The 16302-nt window shown below is 44.5% G+C and overlaps 1 protein-coding gene across 2 annotated transcripts in view; it reads left to right on the top strand.

The window, feature by feature from the left end:
* The window catches only part of CRB1 (crumbs cell polarity complex component 1), a 1156197-nt gene extending 1140170 nt beyond the window's left edge, over positions 1-16027 (top strand). For both annotated transcript variants that reach the window (XM_069641514.1, XM_069641517.1), the window contains one exon: positions 13406-16027. In XM_069641514.1, the coding sequence (XP_069497615.1) occupies positions 13406-13621 (216 nt within the window). In that variant the 3' untranslated portion in view covers positions 13622-16027. The remainder of the gene's footprint in view (positions 1-13405) is intronic.
* Positions 16028-16302: the final 275 nt, after the last annotated feature.

Below are 16302 nucleotides of genomic sequence, written 5' to 3'. Positions count from 1 at the left end.
ATCTCTTTCTTCAGCTGCGTCCTCCCTCTGGGACAGCATCCCTGCCTCTCTGAAACTCGAGGAGAACCATCTCCGGTTCCGGAAGCACCGCAAGACCTTCCTTTTTGCTTCTGCCTTCTCTCTTCCTCTCCCCTGCTGATTTCCTGTCTGCTACTGCACTGGTGACCTGGCTACCCTCTGATTTTAGGCCCAGGTCCCTACCCGCCCAGTTGCACACCCATCCAGTTGCACACCACACTGCCTCCCGGCCACCCTTGCACTTGGGTCTGTATCTGTAATCCTACGGTCCCCCTACCTGCACTTTTGGACACCAGGTGTCTGCACTTCTTGTTATTGTTTTGATCCCAAGTACAACACTGCCCCCTCCCCTTTCCCCTGGCACTTTTCCCCTTCCCCTCCCCTGCACTTACCCGTTATCAATGTCACTTGGCCTAGTAATATCGTTGTCTCTGTTCTCCCTCTGTTTCCCTTTCCTTGCCTCGTCCCGCCTTGAAAAACTTGTGTATAGGCGTGTTACAAATGACATATCATATCAAGTGCACTCTTGGTGCCGCACAGTTTTACCAACACTGTTTCTCTCAATTGAAAGTGTAGCAAGAGCCAATATCACTTTTCAGTTTGTGCGCACAGTGCTCTGAGGCCGCTCCTAATGCTTCAAGATAGAAAGGGAAGAGAGTTGTTAAAGAAAAGGAAAGAGCGTTACGCATTTAGGAACAAGGGGGCAGTTAACAGTTATGTTAAGTAATATTAGGTTACAAAGAGTGCTTCAAAGTGCTATTGGGGAAGGCAAGCTAAGGAGGTAGGCTACGAGGTGAAGCAGTCAGGCTACCATATGATGTGATTACATAGACCCAAATTATAACAATACCTGCCAAATTGTTTGAGTGCATCAGCATTTAATGATGAAATATGACTTATATGGAAGACATTTGTGCAAGGTTTACTTCTCAATAAATAAATATATTACATCTACCATACAGTAAGTACTAGAGTACCAGATGGCAATGTCTAGAAAAGGGCAGGAGTGCCTAATGATATGAGTACCTGGGCACATACTGATAATATGCGGCAAATAAATGCACGCCAGATGGATAGATCATGTATAATATGCTCCTTTCAGGAATGGGGCGATGCTAGGCAATACATTCCAAACCCTGGTTCGGCCGACTAGGCCCTTCAGCATTCTACGAACAATTAATGGAGTTCCATCAATGGGTGATGACAATGATCATTACAGAGCTTTGAAGCGGCCCACCCACCTACATCAAGCACTATACAAATCATCTGATTATTATTGTATGATGCAAGAGAAAGGCCGATAGATTGAAATACCTAGTCAATTGTGTGAGTTGCTGTCGTCTGATGGCAAAAGCTGGTAATGTGTGTGAATACCTGGCAATGATGGAGCAACTTACTGTATGATGACAATAACTTGAATGGATGTGAGTAAGAAACCATATTCAGTCAAAATCCAGCAAACAGTGGTAAAATGTTAAATGTTAAAGGTATTTGTACCGCGCAGCATCACCAACGCAGTTGGTCCCCAGGCGCTCTGGCGGATCTGCAAACGAGAAGGTGGGATCGGTTAGTAGGTGAAGCGGGAGTAGGATAGTGAGAGGAGTGGTGTTCTGTTGGCAGCTTCAACTCGGTATACACCGGGTGCTGAGCTTTGGTGCGAGTATCGGATCAATGTCAGTCCTCGTGTGCTGTTGGTGTGGTTTATGTGTTGTTGCAGTGTTGTGAAGTGCATGCAGGTTGTTGTGCGAGAGATGGTTGTGTGAGATTTTTGAGTGAGATAAGTCTGCAGAAATGCTGAGTTTTTGTTAGTGGGTTATATGACGTTTAACATGCTAACATTCAGAACTCTGTCCCAGTGTGGCGCTCGCCAATCCTCCCAATCTCATCAGGATGGGCGAAGGGATTACGCCTCGCAGGGTTTTAGGTTTGTGTGAGGTGCTCCTTGTGCTGTTCTAACGCGCTCTGTAAGTGTTCTAATTCTGATGGAGTGAGTGTTGTGGTTTGGGTTTTAGTTGGTGCGATGCGCTCCTCGTTCTATTCTAGCGAGCTCTGTAGGTGTTCTAATTCTGATGGATTGATTAATGTGGGTTGGGTGTCTATTCTCCTCCTTGGGTGTTGGAGCAGGTGTTGTGGTCTCCTCTTACAAATGTTCTATCTAAATGCGTCTGCTGGGAGTTTGGATATGGTACGGCCAGGAGGAAGTGGATGAGTCATTTAAGGGCTTTCGTCTCGGTCTGAGTATGTGATCAGTCTATATCCTTTTGTGACTATTTCCCATAATATCTCATGGTCTGTCGTGGGGTCCATTCCAAGTGGTAACTTGGACATTAAATTGTAACACTAGGAGATTCATAAGGGTGCATGAGCATGTCATCTCAATGCCTACAACAGCAACAAAGAAACCATGTTCACTACACAGAAGTCACAATTGTTGGCTTTGTTAATGCTTGTTTTCTATCTTAGTACATACAATTTTGTCACCATAACTAACAATTACAAACACAAAAGAATTTGCTCCTGGACTGATGCAACACCAAACAAAGGCATGTGTTCCCTTGTTCTCTATGCCATTACCCTCCCACCTTTCCAAATCCTGCCACCCTTGCCACTTAAAGGGCAACAACAAACATGATGGATAACAATTTAGCTTTTTCTCCTTGCTTACTCAAAGATTGTATTTTGCCTTCCAGTAAACAGGATACTTTGGCATTGTGACTCCATGTCACCTGAACACATGTTCCCCAGTTCTGGGCATTCGTGTAACAGATTCATACATTCTGGGAGTTGTAGTCTTTTTTTGTTGTTGTTTAAACTGGATTAACATGCCAAAAGAAAAGGATTTTCAAAAGAAACCCCAGTGGTGTTCGGATGTCATTTGGTCACTCAGTCAATCTCCCTAGAACATCGTACATACAACAAACTGAGCTTAGTTTCCTGCTGCAAGACCACAAATAAATGCCAAGTCCTTCTTTCCTCATGCATTATGCCTTTCTTTGGCCATGTACTTCTCTGTCTTCCATCCCAGCCCCCACAAGCTACTACTCCTGCAGGCAATCTCGAGCCCTTGATTAGGTCAGCAGAAAAAAGTCCATCGTAAAACCCCAACCCTATGGTCTGACATGCCAGTGTCCCTGTGTAGTAATGATCACGTTGTCCAAAGTTGTGGGGGCCAGTTTGATGATGCTCCACAAATGGATGCTAATGTGGGAGGTGGGGGGTTCTACGTTAAAATAGCGTAGTCGACAACAACGAGGCTGAAAACTGCAAAGATGGAAGACTTCCATTCCCAAAATGCTGACTTCCTGCTTTCCTTCTAACCCCCACCCCTTTGCCCCTACATACTTACCTACCTCCTGTGGCCCTGTCCCTGCGACGGCCCTCTTCCCTGTGACGTCAGTTCCTTTTGGAACTTCCACCACAGGGTCCCCTTTTTTCTATTATTTTTCTTTATTGTCCCCTGTTTTCCATGTAATGGGAGTGGGGAAACCCTGCAACCCCAAACCCCAATATGCCAAACAAGGGAGCAGGGGGGGGCCAGCAAACCCCGCTCCCCTTTACGGCATTATGGGATTCCTTTTTTTTAGCCCACGCCGAATGAATGCACAGTAAATGCGCATTCAGCATTTTTATTCTGATCTTTTCAGGGAACACCAGATGAATATGGGCAGAGCTGCCTAGTGTCCTGTATTGCTTCTGCCTCTTACTTGTGTTCAAATTCAAAGGCTCACTGCTTTCCGAGGTGGGAGAGTTACAGGCTGTCCCTGCTGCAGCCCCCTGCCCCATCTATGCCCTGGGCCTGTGCCTAGTTTGCCCACTCCTAGAAATGACCCTGCCCAGAATCAGGCTCAGAAACTTCTCCACCCACTTAAATAGCGCTGGCTCCTGCTTAAGTTTATTTAGGTGCATTCAGAGGTGACTGAGTGCAAACGTGTCATTAAGAAACACGCCTCCGTTCAAGCAATAAGTAGTGAGGCCATTTGTTGCTTGGCGACATTTGATTTCATGAGGGGAAGGGAAGCCAGCCACGATGTGTCATTACCCAAGTATTCATTCAAGGCGTAGAAGATACTGCTGTACTGATAAGCAACATTTTTATGCAAAATGCAACGTGTTTCCGAGGACGACTGTGTGTAAACTGCGGGTCATAAAACAGGGGCACAGTAGCTTACTCTGGAAAGTGCACTCTCACCTTGTCAAGCAGGCAACTTTCGGACATGTCTCCCCTTTATTCTCGTGAGTGCCCCGAGATCAATGTTCCACGTCTGCGAGTGCAGGAGCAAACAGATGCCCGTGCTGCCCATGTTCGTGCATGCGTCAAAACAGATACTCTTTTGGCAACACAAGAGCCACAACTAAATGTTTAGTCTGTTCTTCTAGCAGTCGCCCCACACAGGGCACTATATATTCTGCAGTGCAAACACACAGAACAAGGGTCTGCAAACTGCAGCTCTCCAGATGTTGAGGACTATAACTTCCATGATGCCGTAGCATTGGCAATAAAGGGTAGGGCTGATGGAAGTTGTAGTCCAAAACAACTGGAGGCCCAAAGGTTAAAGACCTCTACATAGATGTAGTACCACCGAAAGAATTGCATAGGATGTTTCTTCTTGATTCTATTGACTATAACAGAACATCCTCCAAAACAACTCCAATGCCACTTTCATCTCTCATTGCATGTGTAGTGCACCAGTAATGTGAGGCAAGCTTCCACATAACTCCCATGTCAGTTTCATCTCCCAGTGCATGTGCAGTGCACCAGTAATGTGAGGCAAGCGTCCACATAACTCCCATGGCAGTTTCATCTCCCGGTGCACGTGCAGTGCATCAGTAATGAGAGCGAAGGTACACCACAACTCCCATGCCAGTTTCATCTCCCAGTGCATGTGCAGTGCATCAGTAATGTGAGGCAAGCTTCCACATAACTCCCATGTCAGTTTCATCTCCCAGTGCATGTGCAGTGCACCAGTAATGTGAGGCAAGCGTCCACATAACTCCCATGGCAGTTTCATCTCCCAGTGCATGTGCAGTGCACCAGTAATGTGAGGCAAGTGTCCACATAACTCCCATGGCAGTTTCATCTCCCAGTGCATGTGCAGTGCACCAGTAATGTGAGGGAAGCTTCCACACAACTCCCATGTCAATTTTATCTCCCGGTGCACGTGCAGTGCATCAGTAATGAGAGCGAAGGTACTCCACAACTCCCATGTCAGTTTCCTCTCCCAGTGCATGTGCAGTGCATCAGTAATGTGAGGGAAGCTTCCACACAACTCTCATGTCAGTTTCATCTCCCAGTGCATGTGCAGTGCACCAGTAATGTGAGGGAAGCTTCCACACAACTCCCATGTCAATTTTATCTCCCGGTGCACGTGCAGTGCATTAGTAATGAGAGCGAAGGTACACCACAACTCCCATGTCAGTTTCCTCTCCCAGTGCATGTGCAGTGCATCAGTAATGTGAGGGAAGCTTCCACACAACTCTCATGTCAGTTTCATCTCCAAGTGCATATTAAGTGCTGGCATTTGCACATGCTCTCAATATATGGATTCATACTCTGGCATGTTTCAGAAGCACTCTGGTTTATTGGGTAGTACTCAGATGCCTTAAAAATCACTATCTGCATAATGTGCAGCACCCTGGTACACTGGAAAAGGAATGACCTTTACACAAGAAATGATGAGCAGGTTTTCTAAAAGCTATTTGGTGTCCTTGGTTAAATGTATGAAGGCACTAATTATACTGTAATGCATGCATGTGTCTGCTGTGCATGCAGTGTCTCTTCAATACACACAGTGTTCTTATGGCCACCAAAATGTGATGGCTTCTGCAAAGCAATAATGCTTCTGGGTAAAGTTGCGTACTCTGAGGAAGTGCATATGTTAATGATATCCCCTTTAGAAATGCAAACAATTGTGTGACCTTTCAATCAATATATTTGAAAAAAATATGTTCTAACATGAATTGTTTTCTGCATTTTCATAAAACCTTTGACGGTGAATAAGCCTTAACCCCCATCATCAAAACCAACCTTGCAAAGTGTTGACATGCTTGCTCAATAGTATTAATATTTTGAGGGTATTTATTTAGTGTTGACCTAGCTTCGGAAAGCTACGGAGCCAGTCATTTTGTCACGCTGATCTGGGACTAACCGTGTGCCTGTGATAATGGTGCCCATTATAACCCGATACTGTGGTGTAATATAGAACCTATAAACTCTCTCTTTGGTAGACCCCTACAGATGGTCAACATTGTAATTTATATTTGGAACACTGGAGACATCTTTCACATTTCTCTGCCTGTAGTCCATTAGAGCAAGACAACCACCCTTTTGAGGACTTGGAAGATTGTCCAAAGTCACATAATACTTCTGGTAAACCCCAATGGCTAAAATGCAGGGTGTGCATGTTGTTACCTGGTAACATCAGTGTTGTTGTCCAATTTCTCTCACACAGTATTGAAAAGGGGAATTTGGGTTTCTCTGAAATTAGTTTAAAGGTCACCGAAAAGTCCACAGACAATGGAAGTGTAGAACTGTGACTTCAGCAGCTTCATCTGAAAAGCACCCTCCATTCCAGTAGGACCAGGCTCTTCTAACATGGCGTCCTGCTCCACTAAGATAAGAGTACCTCAATGCAGTCTACGAGGTGCAACATCAATTTTAGAATTCAAATGATATCTACATGAAATATGCCACCTTTCATACAAGGATAAGACCACCACGGTGGTGATGGGTGCAGTATAAATAGTGGATAACATAACATAGACAACTATGCAATATTGCATTGCCACTTTCCATTAATGAAACATCGTCTTTATATATTTGTAGAGATAGCAAAGCAAATTTGCAGAATATTTGATTTAATTCCACATTGGCCTAAACCTTTCCCTTTCTCAAGAGAAAACCACGTCCCCGTTAGCTACATGCGCTGAAATAACTCTGTCCGATGCAGACCTTCATCAATTTAGGAAATTCCTTCCACAACAAAAGACAGCCCTTTTCTTTACAATGAATCCCATAATGTTTTTCACAGAATGTGAACCCAAATGATATGAGTCCATTAGCTTATTTTTCTCTCAGATCCATCAACACAAATACTACAAGGAACACATTGTTTTTGCCCGAGGATTCAGAAGTGCAGTAACTTGAAATCAACAGTACCAGGATTGTTTGTAATTTATATGTATTTGTATTTATTTGTTATTTATTAAGCACTTTATGCCAAAGTGCTGTACATAAAAATGGTCAGACTACAATAATATGACATTTGGTAGCTTCACTGAAGTGTTTCAATAAAAGACAAAATACAATGAAAATATAATATGGTTAAGAGCAGCTGTGAGTTAGGATTGGAGAAGGTAAGACTTTAGAAAAGTACAAAAGGGAGAGTAGAAGTAGAATGGAGAAGGAGGGGCAGAGAGTTCCAATGATAGGGAGCAAGAAGGGAAAAAGAACAGAGTTGGGATTGGGCACAGGAGGGGGGGCGAGGAACTGTTAGTAAGAACTGGGATTGTGAACGAAGAAAGTGAGTGGGCATGTAGAAGGAGACCAAGGAAGAGAGACAAATGGGAGCAAGATCATGGAGCGATTTAAAAACCATACATAGAAAGTTGAGTTTGAACCTGGAAAAAAAGGTCAGCCAGCCAATCAAAGACAGAGATTGTGAAATGGAGTCGCGGGGAGATAACTGGTAGAGAAGACGTATGGATGCGTTGAAAATGGATTTAAGAGAGGTAAGACGGGAAAGGGGAAGACCAAAGAGGATAGAAGAACTGTCAAAAGTCAGAAAAGGATGGGCTTTACGAATGTTAAAAAGATAGAAACGGCAGGACCGAGAGATAGTGGAGATGTGAGGGGAGAAGGATAAGGCTTTATCAAAGTATAGGCTGAGATTGTGAGCAGTACTATACTAGAGAGTGGTAAAGAAGAAGGGGGAAAGGAGACGGAGGAGGCAGGGGAAGGTGAGGCAATAGTGGTGGCAGGGAAGAAAAGAACCTCCGTTTTTGAGGAGTAGAAACAGAAAGTGGTCTGACATCAAGGATGTAATGGCAAGCAGACAGTAAGATAGGATATTGTGAATGGCAGGAGAAAAGGTGGGGAAAGGGAGAAAAAGATCCGTGTCATCGGCTTAGAAGTTGTAGGAGATCCCAAAGGACGAGATAATAGCAACAAGAGGAGAAGTGTAAAGGGAAAAAAGAAAAAGGGCCAAGAACCAAGCCTTGAGGGACACCATGAAGGAGGGGAAGTGTGTGAGAAGAGGAACCAGTCCAGGAAACAGAATAAGTATGGTCAGAAAGATAGGAGCTAAACCATGCAAGACCAGAGTCGGAAAACCTAAATGAAGCGACAGAGGTCAAGAGCAGGGTCAACAGTGTCAAAAGCTGCAGAGATGTCTAGAAGTATGAACAGAGAGGAATACTTTGAATAACGTGCAGAAAATAGAGAATTACAAACAGAGCGAAGACCAGTCTCAGTTGAGTGAGAGGGACGAAAGCCAGATTGAATTGTAGGAAGGATAGAGTTGTCGTTGACAAAGGAGGAAACCTGAGTATAGACGAGTCTCTCAAGAAGTTTCAAGAGATAAAGGAGAAGCAAGATAGGTCCGAAAATAGAAGGGAAAGAGGGGTCGAGAGAAAGGCTTCTTCAGAATGGGGAGAATAGAGGCATGGTTAAAGCAGGAGGGAAAGATAGAGGTGAAGAGATAGGTGTTGAGAAGAGTGGTAAGGTAGAAGACAAGAGACGGATAGACTTTGAGAATTATGGAAGATGGAATGGGATCGAGAGGAGAGCCAGTGGGATGGGAGCGAGTAAGAAGTGCAGAGGTTTTTAAGTTGGTGATGGGGGAAAAGGAGAAGATTAGGGAGATAGGAGAATAAGGAGGAAGAGAGAAGACAGCAGGGACAATGGCAGCACGAAGAGAAGCAAATTTAGCAGAGAAATATGTTGCAAAGACAGCAGCTGTGAGAGTAGAGTGAAGGGAATGATCAGGAGTGGGTGGTGTAAGAAGGCAAGAGAGAGATTGCAAAAGATGCTGGGGATGAGCAGACTGGGCATGCAGAAGGTCAGAGTACTTGTTGCAATTAGCTGAAATAAAAGCCTCATCACAAAGAGAGTGATAAGAAGAAAAGGAGCAAAAGTCAGCATCTGAGTGGGACTTGGACGAGTGACGTTCAAGTAAGCGCAGTACTCGCGGCATTGAACGGAGATGAGAAGAAAGCCAAGGTAGAGAGGGTTTTCCAGAGCGAGAACAAGAAGAAGCAGGATAAAGGGTATCAAGTGATTAGGAAAGGGAGGAAGAAAGAGATGTTGCAGCGTCCTCAGCCAAGAGGGCAGAGAATGTGGAATGAGACAGAAGAGCAGAAATGGAGATAGAGATAAATAGGGGGATATTGAAGGAACGGAGATCGTGAAAGAAATAGGTGGGTGCCTCAGGTCCAACAAAAGTAGGCGGAGGGAGCGGAGGAACAATGGAGAAGGAGAGAAGATGATGATCAGGACAATAAATGGGCAGGGCAGAGATACAAGAACAGAGTACTGAAGAAATGTGTACAGGGTCCAAACTGGAGTCTGATGAATGGAACAGGGGAGTGGGAAGAGCAGAGAGTTGGTAACAATTGAGAATAGCAAGAAGTGGCAGCAAAGAGTGATTAGAGGAGAGATGGAGATTAAAATCGCCCAGGAGGATGAGCGGGGAGGAAAAAGGTAGAACGTCAGAAAGTATGGCGTCAATATCCTCACAGAAGTCAGCAACCGGGTCAACAGAATGATAAACCAATAAGAAGGTAAGGAATAAGGTTTAATAAAGGTGGTAAGAGAGTCTTCGAAAGAGGGAAAGGAGGGGAGAGAGGGTGAAGGAAAGGCACCGAAGGAGGAAGAAGAAAGCCTGCCTGTGCCACGACCACATGTCATAGGACGATGGTGTGCACGAATGCAGCAACTGATATAGAAAGGGAAGCAGGAATTGAGGTATTGTAAGGTGAGAGCCAAGTTTCGGTGATACACAAAAAATGAAGATTTAAGCGAAGGAAAATATCAAGGACAGAGTGGGATTTGTTGCATAGTGAAAGAGCGTTCCAAAGGGCAAGATTAATTGTAGTAGAGAAGGGGAGAGGAGGAGGATGGATAAGATTATTTGGGTTTCGGGTAGAAGGACAGAAAGTAGAGGAGTGAGATCTACAGCGAGTAGGAATGGGAAAAAAAGCATCAGACATCATAAAAGGAGAAGGAAAAGCAGTTTTGAGGAAAGGTGTAGCCAGCACAAGGATGGAACAGGTTCTGTAGCCAGTCACTGGAGGGGCTGGATGTTCGGCATTCCGGGAAGCCGGAGAGTCAAGATGTCCCCACAGATGCAAAGACTTTGGCTGCCACATTGAGACAAAAGCCATGATTTGCCATGGTGGTTCTCCCGGGCGAGGTGTTGATGGAGTCAGGGCAGATGTGAGGCCAGAAGAGGCAAAACCAAAGTGTGTGGTCGTCGAAGCGGAAGTCCAGAGAGCAGATGATGAGATCAAGCGCAGGGGAAACTGGCAAGTGTGGAGTCAATTACGTGGAAAACATTGCTCAAGTCCATCCATCCATGGGGCATAGGTGTAGGAAGTCAGCAGCAATGTGTGAGCCAAGACAACCCTTGTTTGACTCTTCTACACACAAATGAAGTGCAGGGTGTGCAATTAAACAGCTCATTCATTACACCCCACAATTGAATCACTTTATAAAAGAATAAGTCTATTGCCGTGATTGATGGAAGTTACTGTGCGAAAAATAGGGGCTTTGCGCACCAAACCGCACGTAAAATCCCCATACTTTTTCATACTATGCAGGGACATTGCATAGGCTCTGCACGTCCTCGTGGAGACTGGGACAGTAATCTTTTTATCAAAAGATTACTGTTACACGGCGACACTGCAAGGTCGATCCTACACGGCTCCTCAGAATTCTCACCACAGAACTACCTATCAGGACCACGGTCTCCACCAGGAATGTCATATTAGGACACTACCTTCTTGCTCATCCACGGCATCTATAATTGATCAACCTGCAAACAGAATTGTTCCTCACAGAAAATGATCAGTGTCTAAACTAAACATGTCTACCTTCTTGACCGAATACAATTAAATACATACGCCTTGAAAAAGACCTAGGAGGTTCGAAACACATGTTGGCTGGAACTTTCAATAACATATCTGTTATGAACACAACTACTACCCACGGTCAATCCTTTGACAAATTATATGAAGTCTGCACTCTTTACATTTTAACAACCCAGCGCCATTGTGAGCAAGATTCTACCCCCAGTTTCCCTCCCTGGAAGAGGCTGGCCAAGAGAGAATAAAGTGACTGCCCGGTTTCCCAGACACCCACTGCAGCCTGAAACAGCCCAGGCGCAAATGGTTGTCTTTCAACCCCAGAAACAAACAGATGGACATGGGCGGATGTTTCTGATAACTAGAAAGTATTAGAGGTGTAAATAGCACATATTTACCCAATGCAGACCTTTCAGTCTATCCACTCGGGTAAATACCTCATGCAATCCCAACTCATGAGTATTTTAAAAACAATGGGTATTTAAAATGACACATGAAAATTGTTTTTACCATTACCGCCATACTAAAAATGAATCCCACAGTAAAGGTTTCCTGGGGATTACTTGAAGTACTGCAACTGCTGCTCCCCACTCCCACAACGTTTTTGGATTATAAACTCAGAATAGATCGCCACCTCAGACCGCGCTCCAGGAGCGGTCACAAATCTTGAGCTTTGGTGTCTTAGACAGATGCATTCATTTTTAATGTTCACATTTTGGCCAATCTTAAAGTTGTATGTTTCGTTTTTACTTCGGTTGGAATCAAAATTAAAGTTCATTTTAAAAACTAGAAGGTGAGCAAATATACAAGTGGAATACCAAAACTCGATCAGTGCCAATAAAACATACCCAAACACCAGGGATATAACTTTGTACCGGTACAATATGATATGATATTTTATTTATAGCGCGCCCATACACAAATGTGTCAAAGAGCGACGAGGCAGGGGAGCAAGGGGGGGCAAGAAAACTATCTTACTAGGCCCAGTGACATTGAGTTAACGCAAGTTTGTTTAACTAATTCCAGAGGATCCCAAATTCCTCTTTTCAATCCTATGTTGGCAAGTCTTCCAAGGCCTCAAAATGATTTATTTATTTATTTATTTATTACATTTATATAGCGCACATACAGACCAAAGGATTCGCGGCACTGTTACTTGTGGCAATCTTAGTTACAAAGGGAGTTTCATACATGTGAGGATAGGTGTCAGGGCATATGAGTACCATCATTCAAGTACAAACAAATACAGATTCAGGTTAAATTACATTATGCAGGCACTAGATATGCTAATCCTAGGCATCTGGCAGATAATGTTGAGACCTAGGATAAGTTTTAGTTGAAGAGCATAGTTTTCACAGCTTTGAGGAATGCTAGGTGGGAGACTTCTCCTCGCAAGGATGGTGGTAGGGCGTTCCATTGCAGCTCTGATAGGTATGTGAAGCTAGCACCTACAGGACTCTTTCTCTTACTGGGAGCCAATGCACCTGTTTCCTGGCTGCCGTGATGTGCTCTTTTTTGAGTATTCCAGTGGCTGCTCTCAGAGCGTTGTTTTATATAGTTTGAAGTTTGGCCATGTTTTCTGTGGAGGTGCCCAGAAACAGTGCATTACAGTAATCAAGTCTTGATCTTGTGATCGCTCTGGCAATTGTGATGCAGTTGTCCTTAGAGAGGCAGGGTCTGGCTGTCTTGTTTTAATGGACTAGAGGCAAAGAATTGTGAGCGATCACTCCAGTATTAAAACTATAGATTGGAATTGTTACCGTCCGACAGCATCTGGCATTTTCCTGGTTTGATCCATTTTAAGTGCTAGGGATGTACCTTTGCCCACTACCCCTGGAAATTCAGGGCAGGATGCCATAGAAAATTACCAATCTACTAGCGCAGTTAAGGTGCAAATAGATATTGCACAGAAATAATCTACGCTAGGTGGCTTGAACTCCGGAGCCGTGCATAGGCAACTGGGCAAGTCATCCTTATCTCATCCTACCATTGTGACAGATGCTACTATTGTGACACAGAGGGAATTGTGCAGGTAAGGGGGGTATCTTAACACAAGTCTTAATGTGAGAACTAGACATAAGGCATCAGAAAGGATTTGCAAAATGGCTGGTCCGGGAAAAGACTTGTGGTCACTTAGTGACCAAATGTTCGGTGCAATGTGATCAGATATGACATTATCTTGTTGTGCTAACGGGAACTGATAGCAATCCACTACATTACCTATTTTAACTGTGGGATCAAACGTTTCCTGATTAAAGTGCTCTGAATGCTTTTCTTGGCTATGGCTAACTTGTTTCCCTCCTTCCAGCTGACAGACGACGCGATGTCCAGGGTCTTCACAGCTCTTGCCGCAGTGATACTGGCCTTGTTCTTCATCTTCTGCGTCGGCTTGTGTGCCTTCGTCGCCGCTGCCAGTATGCGGGCAAGCCAGGGGACCTACAGCCCCAGTCGACAGGAAAAGGAGGGATCCAGAGTGGAGATGTGGGACATGGTGCAGCCGCCACCCATTGAGCGACTCATCTAGGGATGGCAGTGGGGCGGGCAGTCCGCCCCCCACCCACAAGCAACCGCCACTAGGCAATGTGCCGCATCAGGTTGCGTTTCTTTTGTGGAGCGTGCCGTGCCAAGAGGAAAATGTTCCATGATTGCCTATCGTCGGTGAAAAAAAATGGTTTTGGCAGAGCAATAAAGCAATTCCTTCTGCCTGGCATACAAAATGGAAGCTGAAAACATGTGTTTGCACTATTTATGTATTTGTTTTTTTTTATTTGTTTTATTTATTTATTTACTTCTAGTGTGCTACAAGCCCTCAGGCATCGGGGCGCAACACATACACATGGGAACAGGACATGAAGATACGGGACAAGGTGAAAGAATTACGGGAGGGGAGGGATTACTTAAATAGCAGTGTTTTTGAGGCTTTGGGATTTTATCAGCACCAACAAGGCACATTATAATCCTTCACAGCATATAAAACAAGATAAAATGGTGGAACTCACCAACCAAAACACATTGAAATTACACACGTAGAACGCTGAGCTGGCACGCAAAGTAAGCTACAAATACTCACACCCATCCCCTGTAGCGTAGTTTTCAAAGCCTAAGAAAACACAAGAAAGGTGCGGGGTTGTGGTTTGGAATTCCAGATGTTGGCAGCAGTTGGGTAACCGTCTCCTCGCCCTTTATTGCTTCAAGCTAAAGGCGTTCTTTACACCCGAGATCTGTGACGTTCATGGGAGGTTCTGAGGTGCAAACATAGGTGGCCTTACACAAACGGGCCTCATTGACCTGAACCCGAGCCTTTAAAGGAAGCCAGGGCAGGCGTCTGCCACCGCAGCGCTGCTAAGCCTGAGCAGCAGGAAGGACCGCCTCTGGAGGACCTTTCAGCACGTGACTTTGGGAGGTGCTTGTAAACAAGCGCCATTACAGAGACCGGTCTCCCAGTCTTAGAACTGCCCTGTTAACACATTTGCACAGCTAATGAAACAGCTGCTTACCATGGTCCCAATGTTCTTTAAAGACTTGGGGGCCTCTGCTCAGCACTATCAGTCCATGGGTATTGCCCTGTCTCCACAGACAAGTACACGTTTTATTGTTCAACCATTTAGCTGTCGGTATTCTCATTGTTTAATATGAACACTTTGGAGTCCCATGTAATTTGATGGCAGGGCCCCGTTATGTGAGCGCCTTCGCGTACATGGGTCCATGCTGCCCAATATTAATTCTTTGCACTGTGGAGTGCAAACGGGGAGGGCAAAAGGTGGCGCACGCGCATGTACGCCGCCCTTTGTCCTCCTCTTTTGCACTCCACCATGCAAATTGAGTACAATGCATTCCTATGGAGACCGCCTGCAGGTGCGAAAGGCCGGCGGACTCCATAAGACTCCCCAGGATTAGCGCTGGCATGAAAGTCCATGCTGGCGCAAATGCTGGAGTATTTGCATGATGGAGAGGAAGGGAGCCACGAAAACATACATTACGTTCCGCCATACAAATCAACGAAAATTAGCCGGGATGGAAATGGAACGCGTAAAAAGCCTTACACAAGGCTTGAACGCATTTCATTTCCGTTACGGGGAGACAAACGTAAGCTCCTAATTGTTAAACATTATTTTTTACCTTATGTTGACTTCGAACGATACCACTGTCACTGCCTGCTCTCAGAAAACAACAGCTACGCCCATTTTCACAACTTAACCTTAATATTACCTTCTAAAGGTCAAAGTTATTTCAAATGCTGAGTCTAATGTGATTCTTTGGCGGATATAATATCACTGCTATCGCGTCACGCGCCAAACATGGATGAATGTCCAGAAGAGACAGAATGGAAGCACCAGTCCATTCAAATCCTGGAAGCTGGCCCGTGAAGGTTCCAGAACAGTGTACAACACGTGAAGAGCGATCTCGTCCTGGATCCCCCTTTTACACATTGTTGCTAACAGGGGCATTAGACAACACCAATTCCCAGAATGCATTTGTTTCTTAAATGAAAGCCTGATCCTGAAAACAGTGTCTCAGTGTTAATGGGCCTTCAAGTCCAGTCTAAGGCATTCTCTGGCAGGGAGTAGTCTGTGCCTCGCTTCATTGTCTGTAGAATTGTATTTTGCATTAGAGATCATTGATCAAAAAGAGCTTTACAAACTGTGCCAATGTCTATTTTATATTTTTGTTTTGTACAATTAAGGACCATTGCCTATTTTATTTGTATGTTTCAATTCTGAATCAATTCTGAGTTCTCTCTTAATGTCCATCTGCTGTAGGGTTGTGTCCAGTATGAATGGCAAAACGAGTACATGTCATTTATGTTGTGTAATTAGCCAGCAGTCATAGGACATAACTGCAAAACTGTTGATAACACATGCCTTTGTTATTGGAGTCTGAGGAAAACTTGAATGATACGGGTTATGTAGCAAAATAAAAAATGGCCTTATTTCTAATGAATGCATTGTTCTCTGTCAGTCCATGCTCGATTATGTGACATCATGCGTGTGCTCTTCATATTCTGATTTTCAAAGAGGAATACGTCTTTTCGTTGAAGTCCCTCCCACCAGTCGAACATTTTGGTTTAGAACTACTTGGTTGAAAATATTTGACTTTTTCACATTTGGCCGATTCTTTTTGGGTCGTTTTTTGGTTGAAAATCCGGGGTGAGACCCCTGCAACACCCCTCCTGTTCCCTTACGCCACCTGGACATACATTTAATT

The sequence above is a fragment of the Ambystoma mexicanum genome, chromosome 1q, assembly GCF_040938575.1.
Source record: "Ambystoma mexicanum isolate Mex_15411 chromosome 1q, UKY_AmexF1_1, whole genome shotgun sequence".
In the NCBI taxonomy this organism is placed as follows: Eukaryota; Metazoa; Chordata; class Amphibia; order Caudata; family Ambystomatidae; genus Ambystoma; species Ambystoma mexicanum.
Note: the sequence above shows the minus strand (reverse complement) of the source record. Positions and strands in the feature narration are given on the sequence as shown.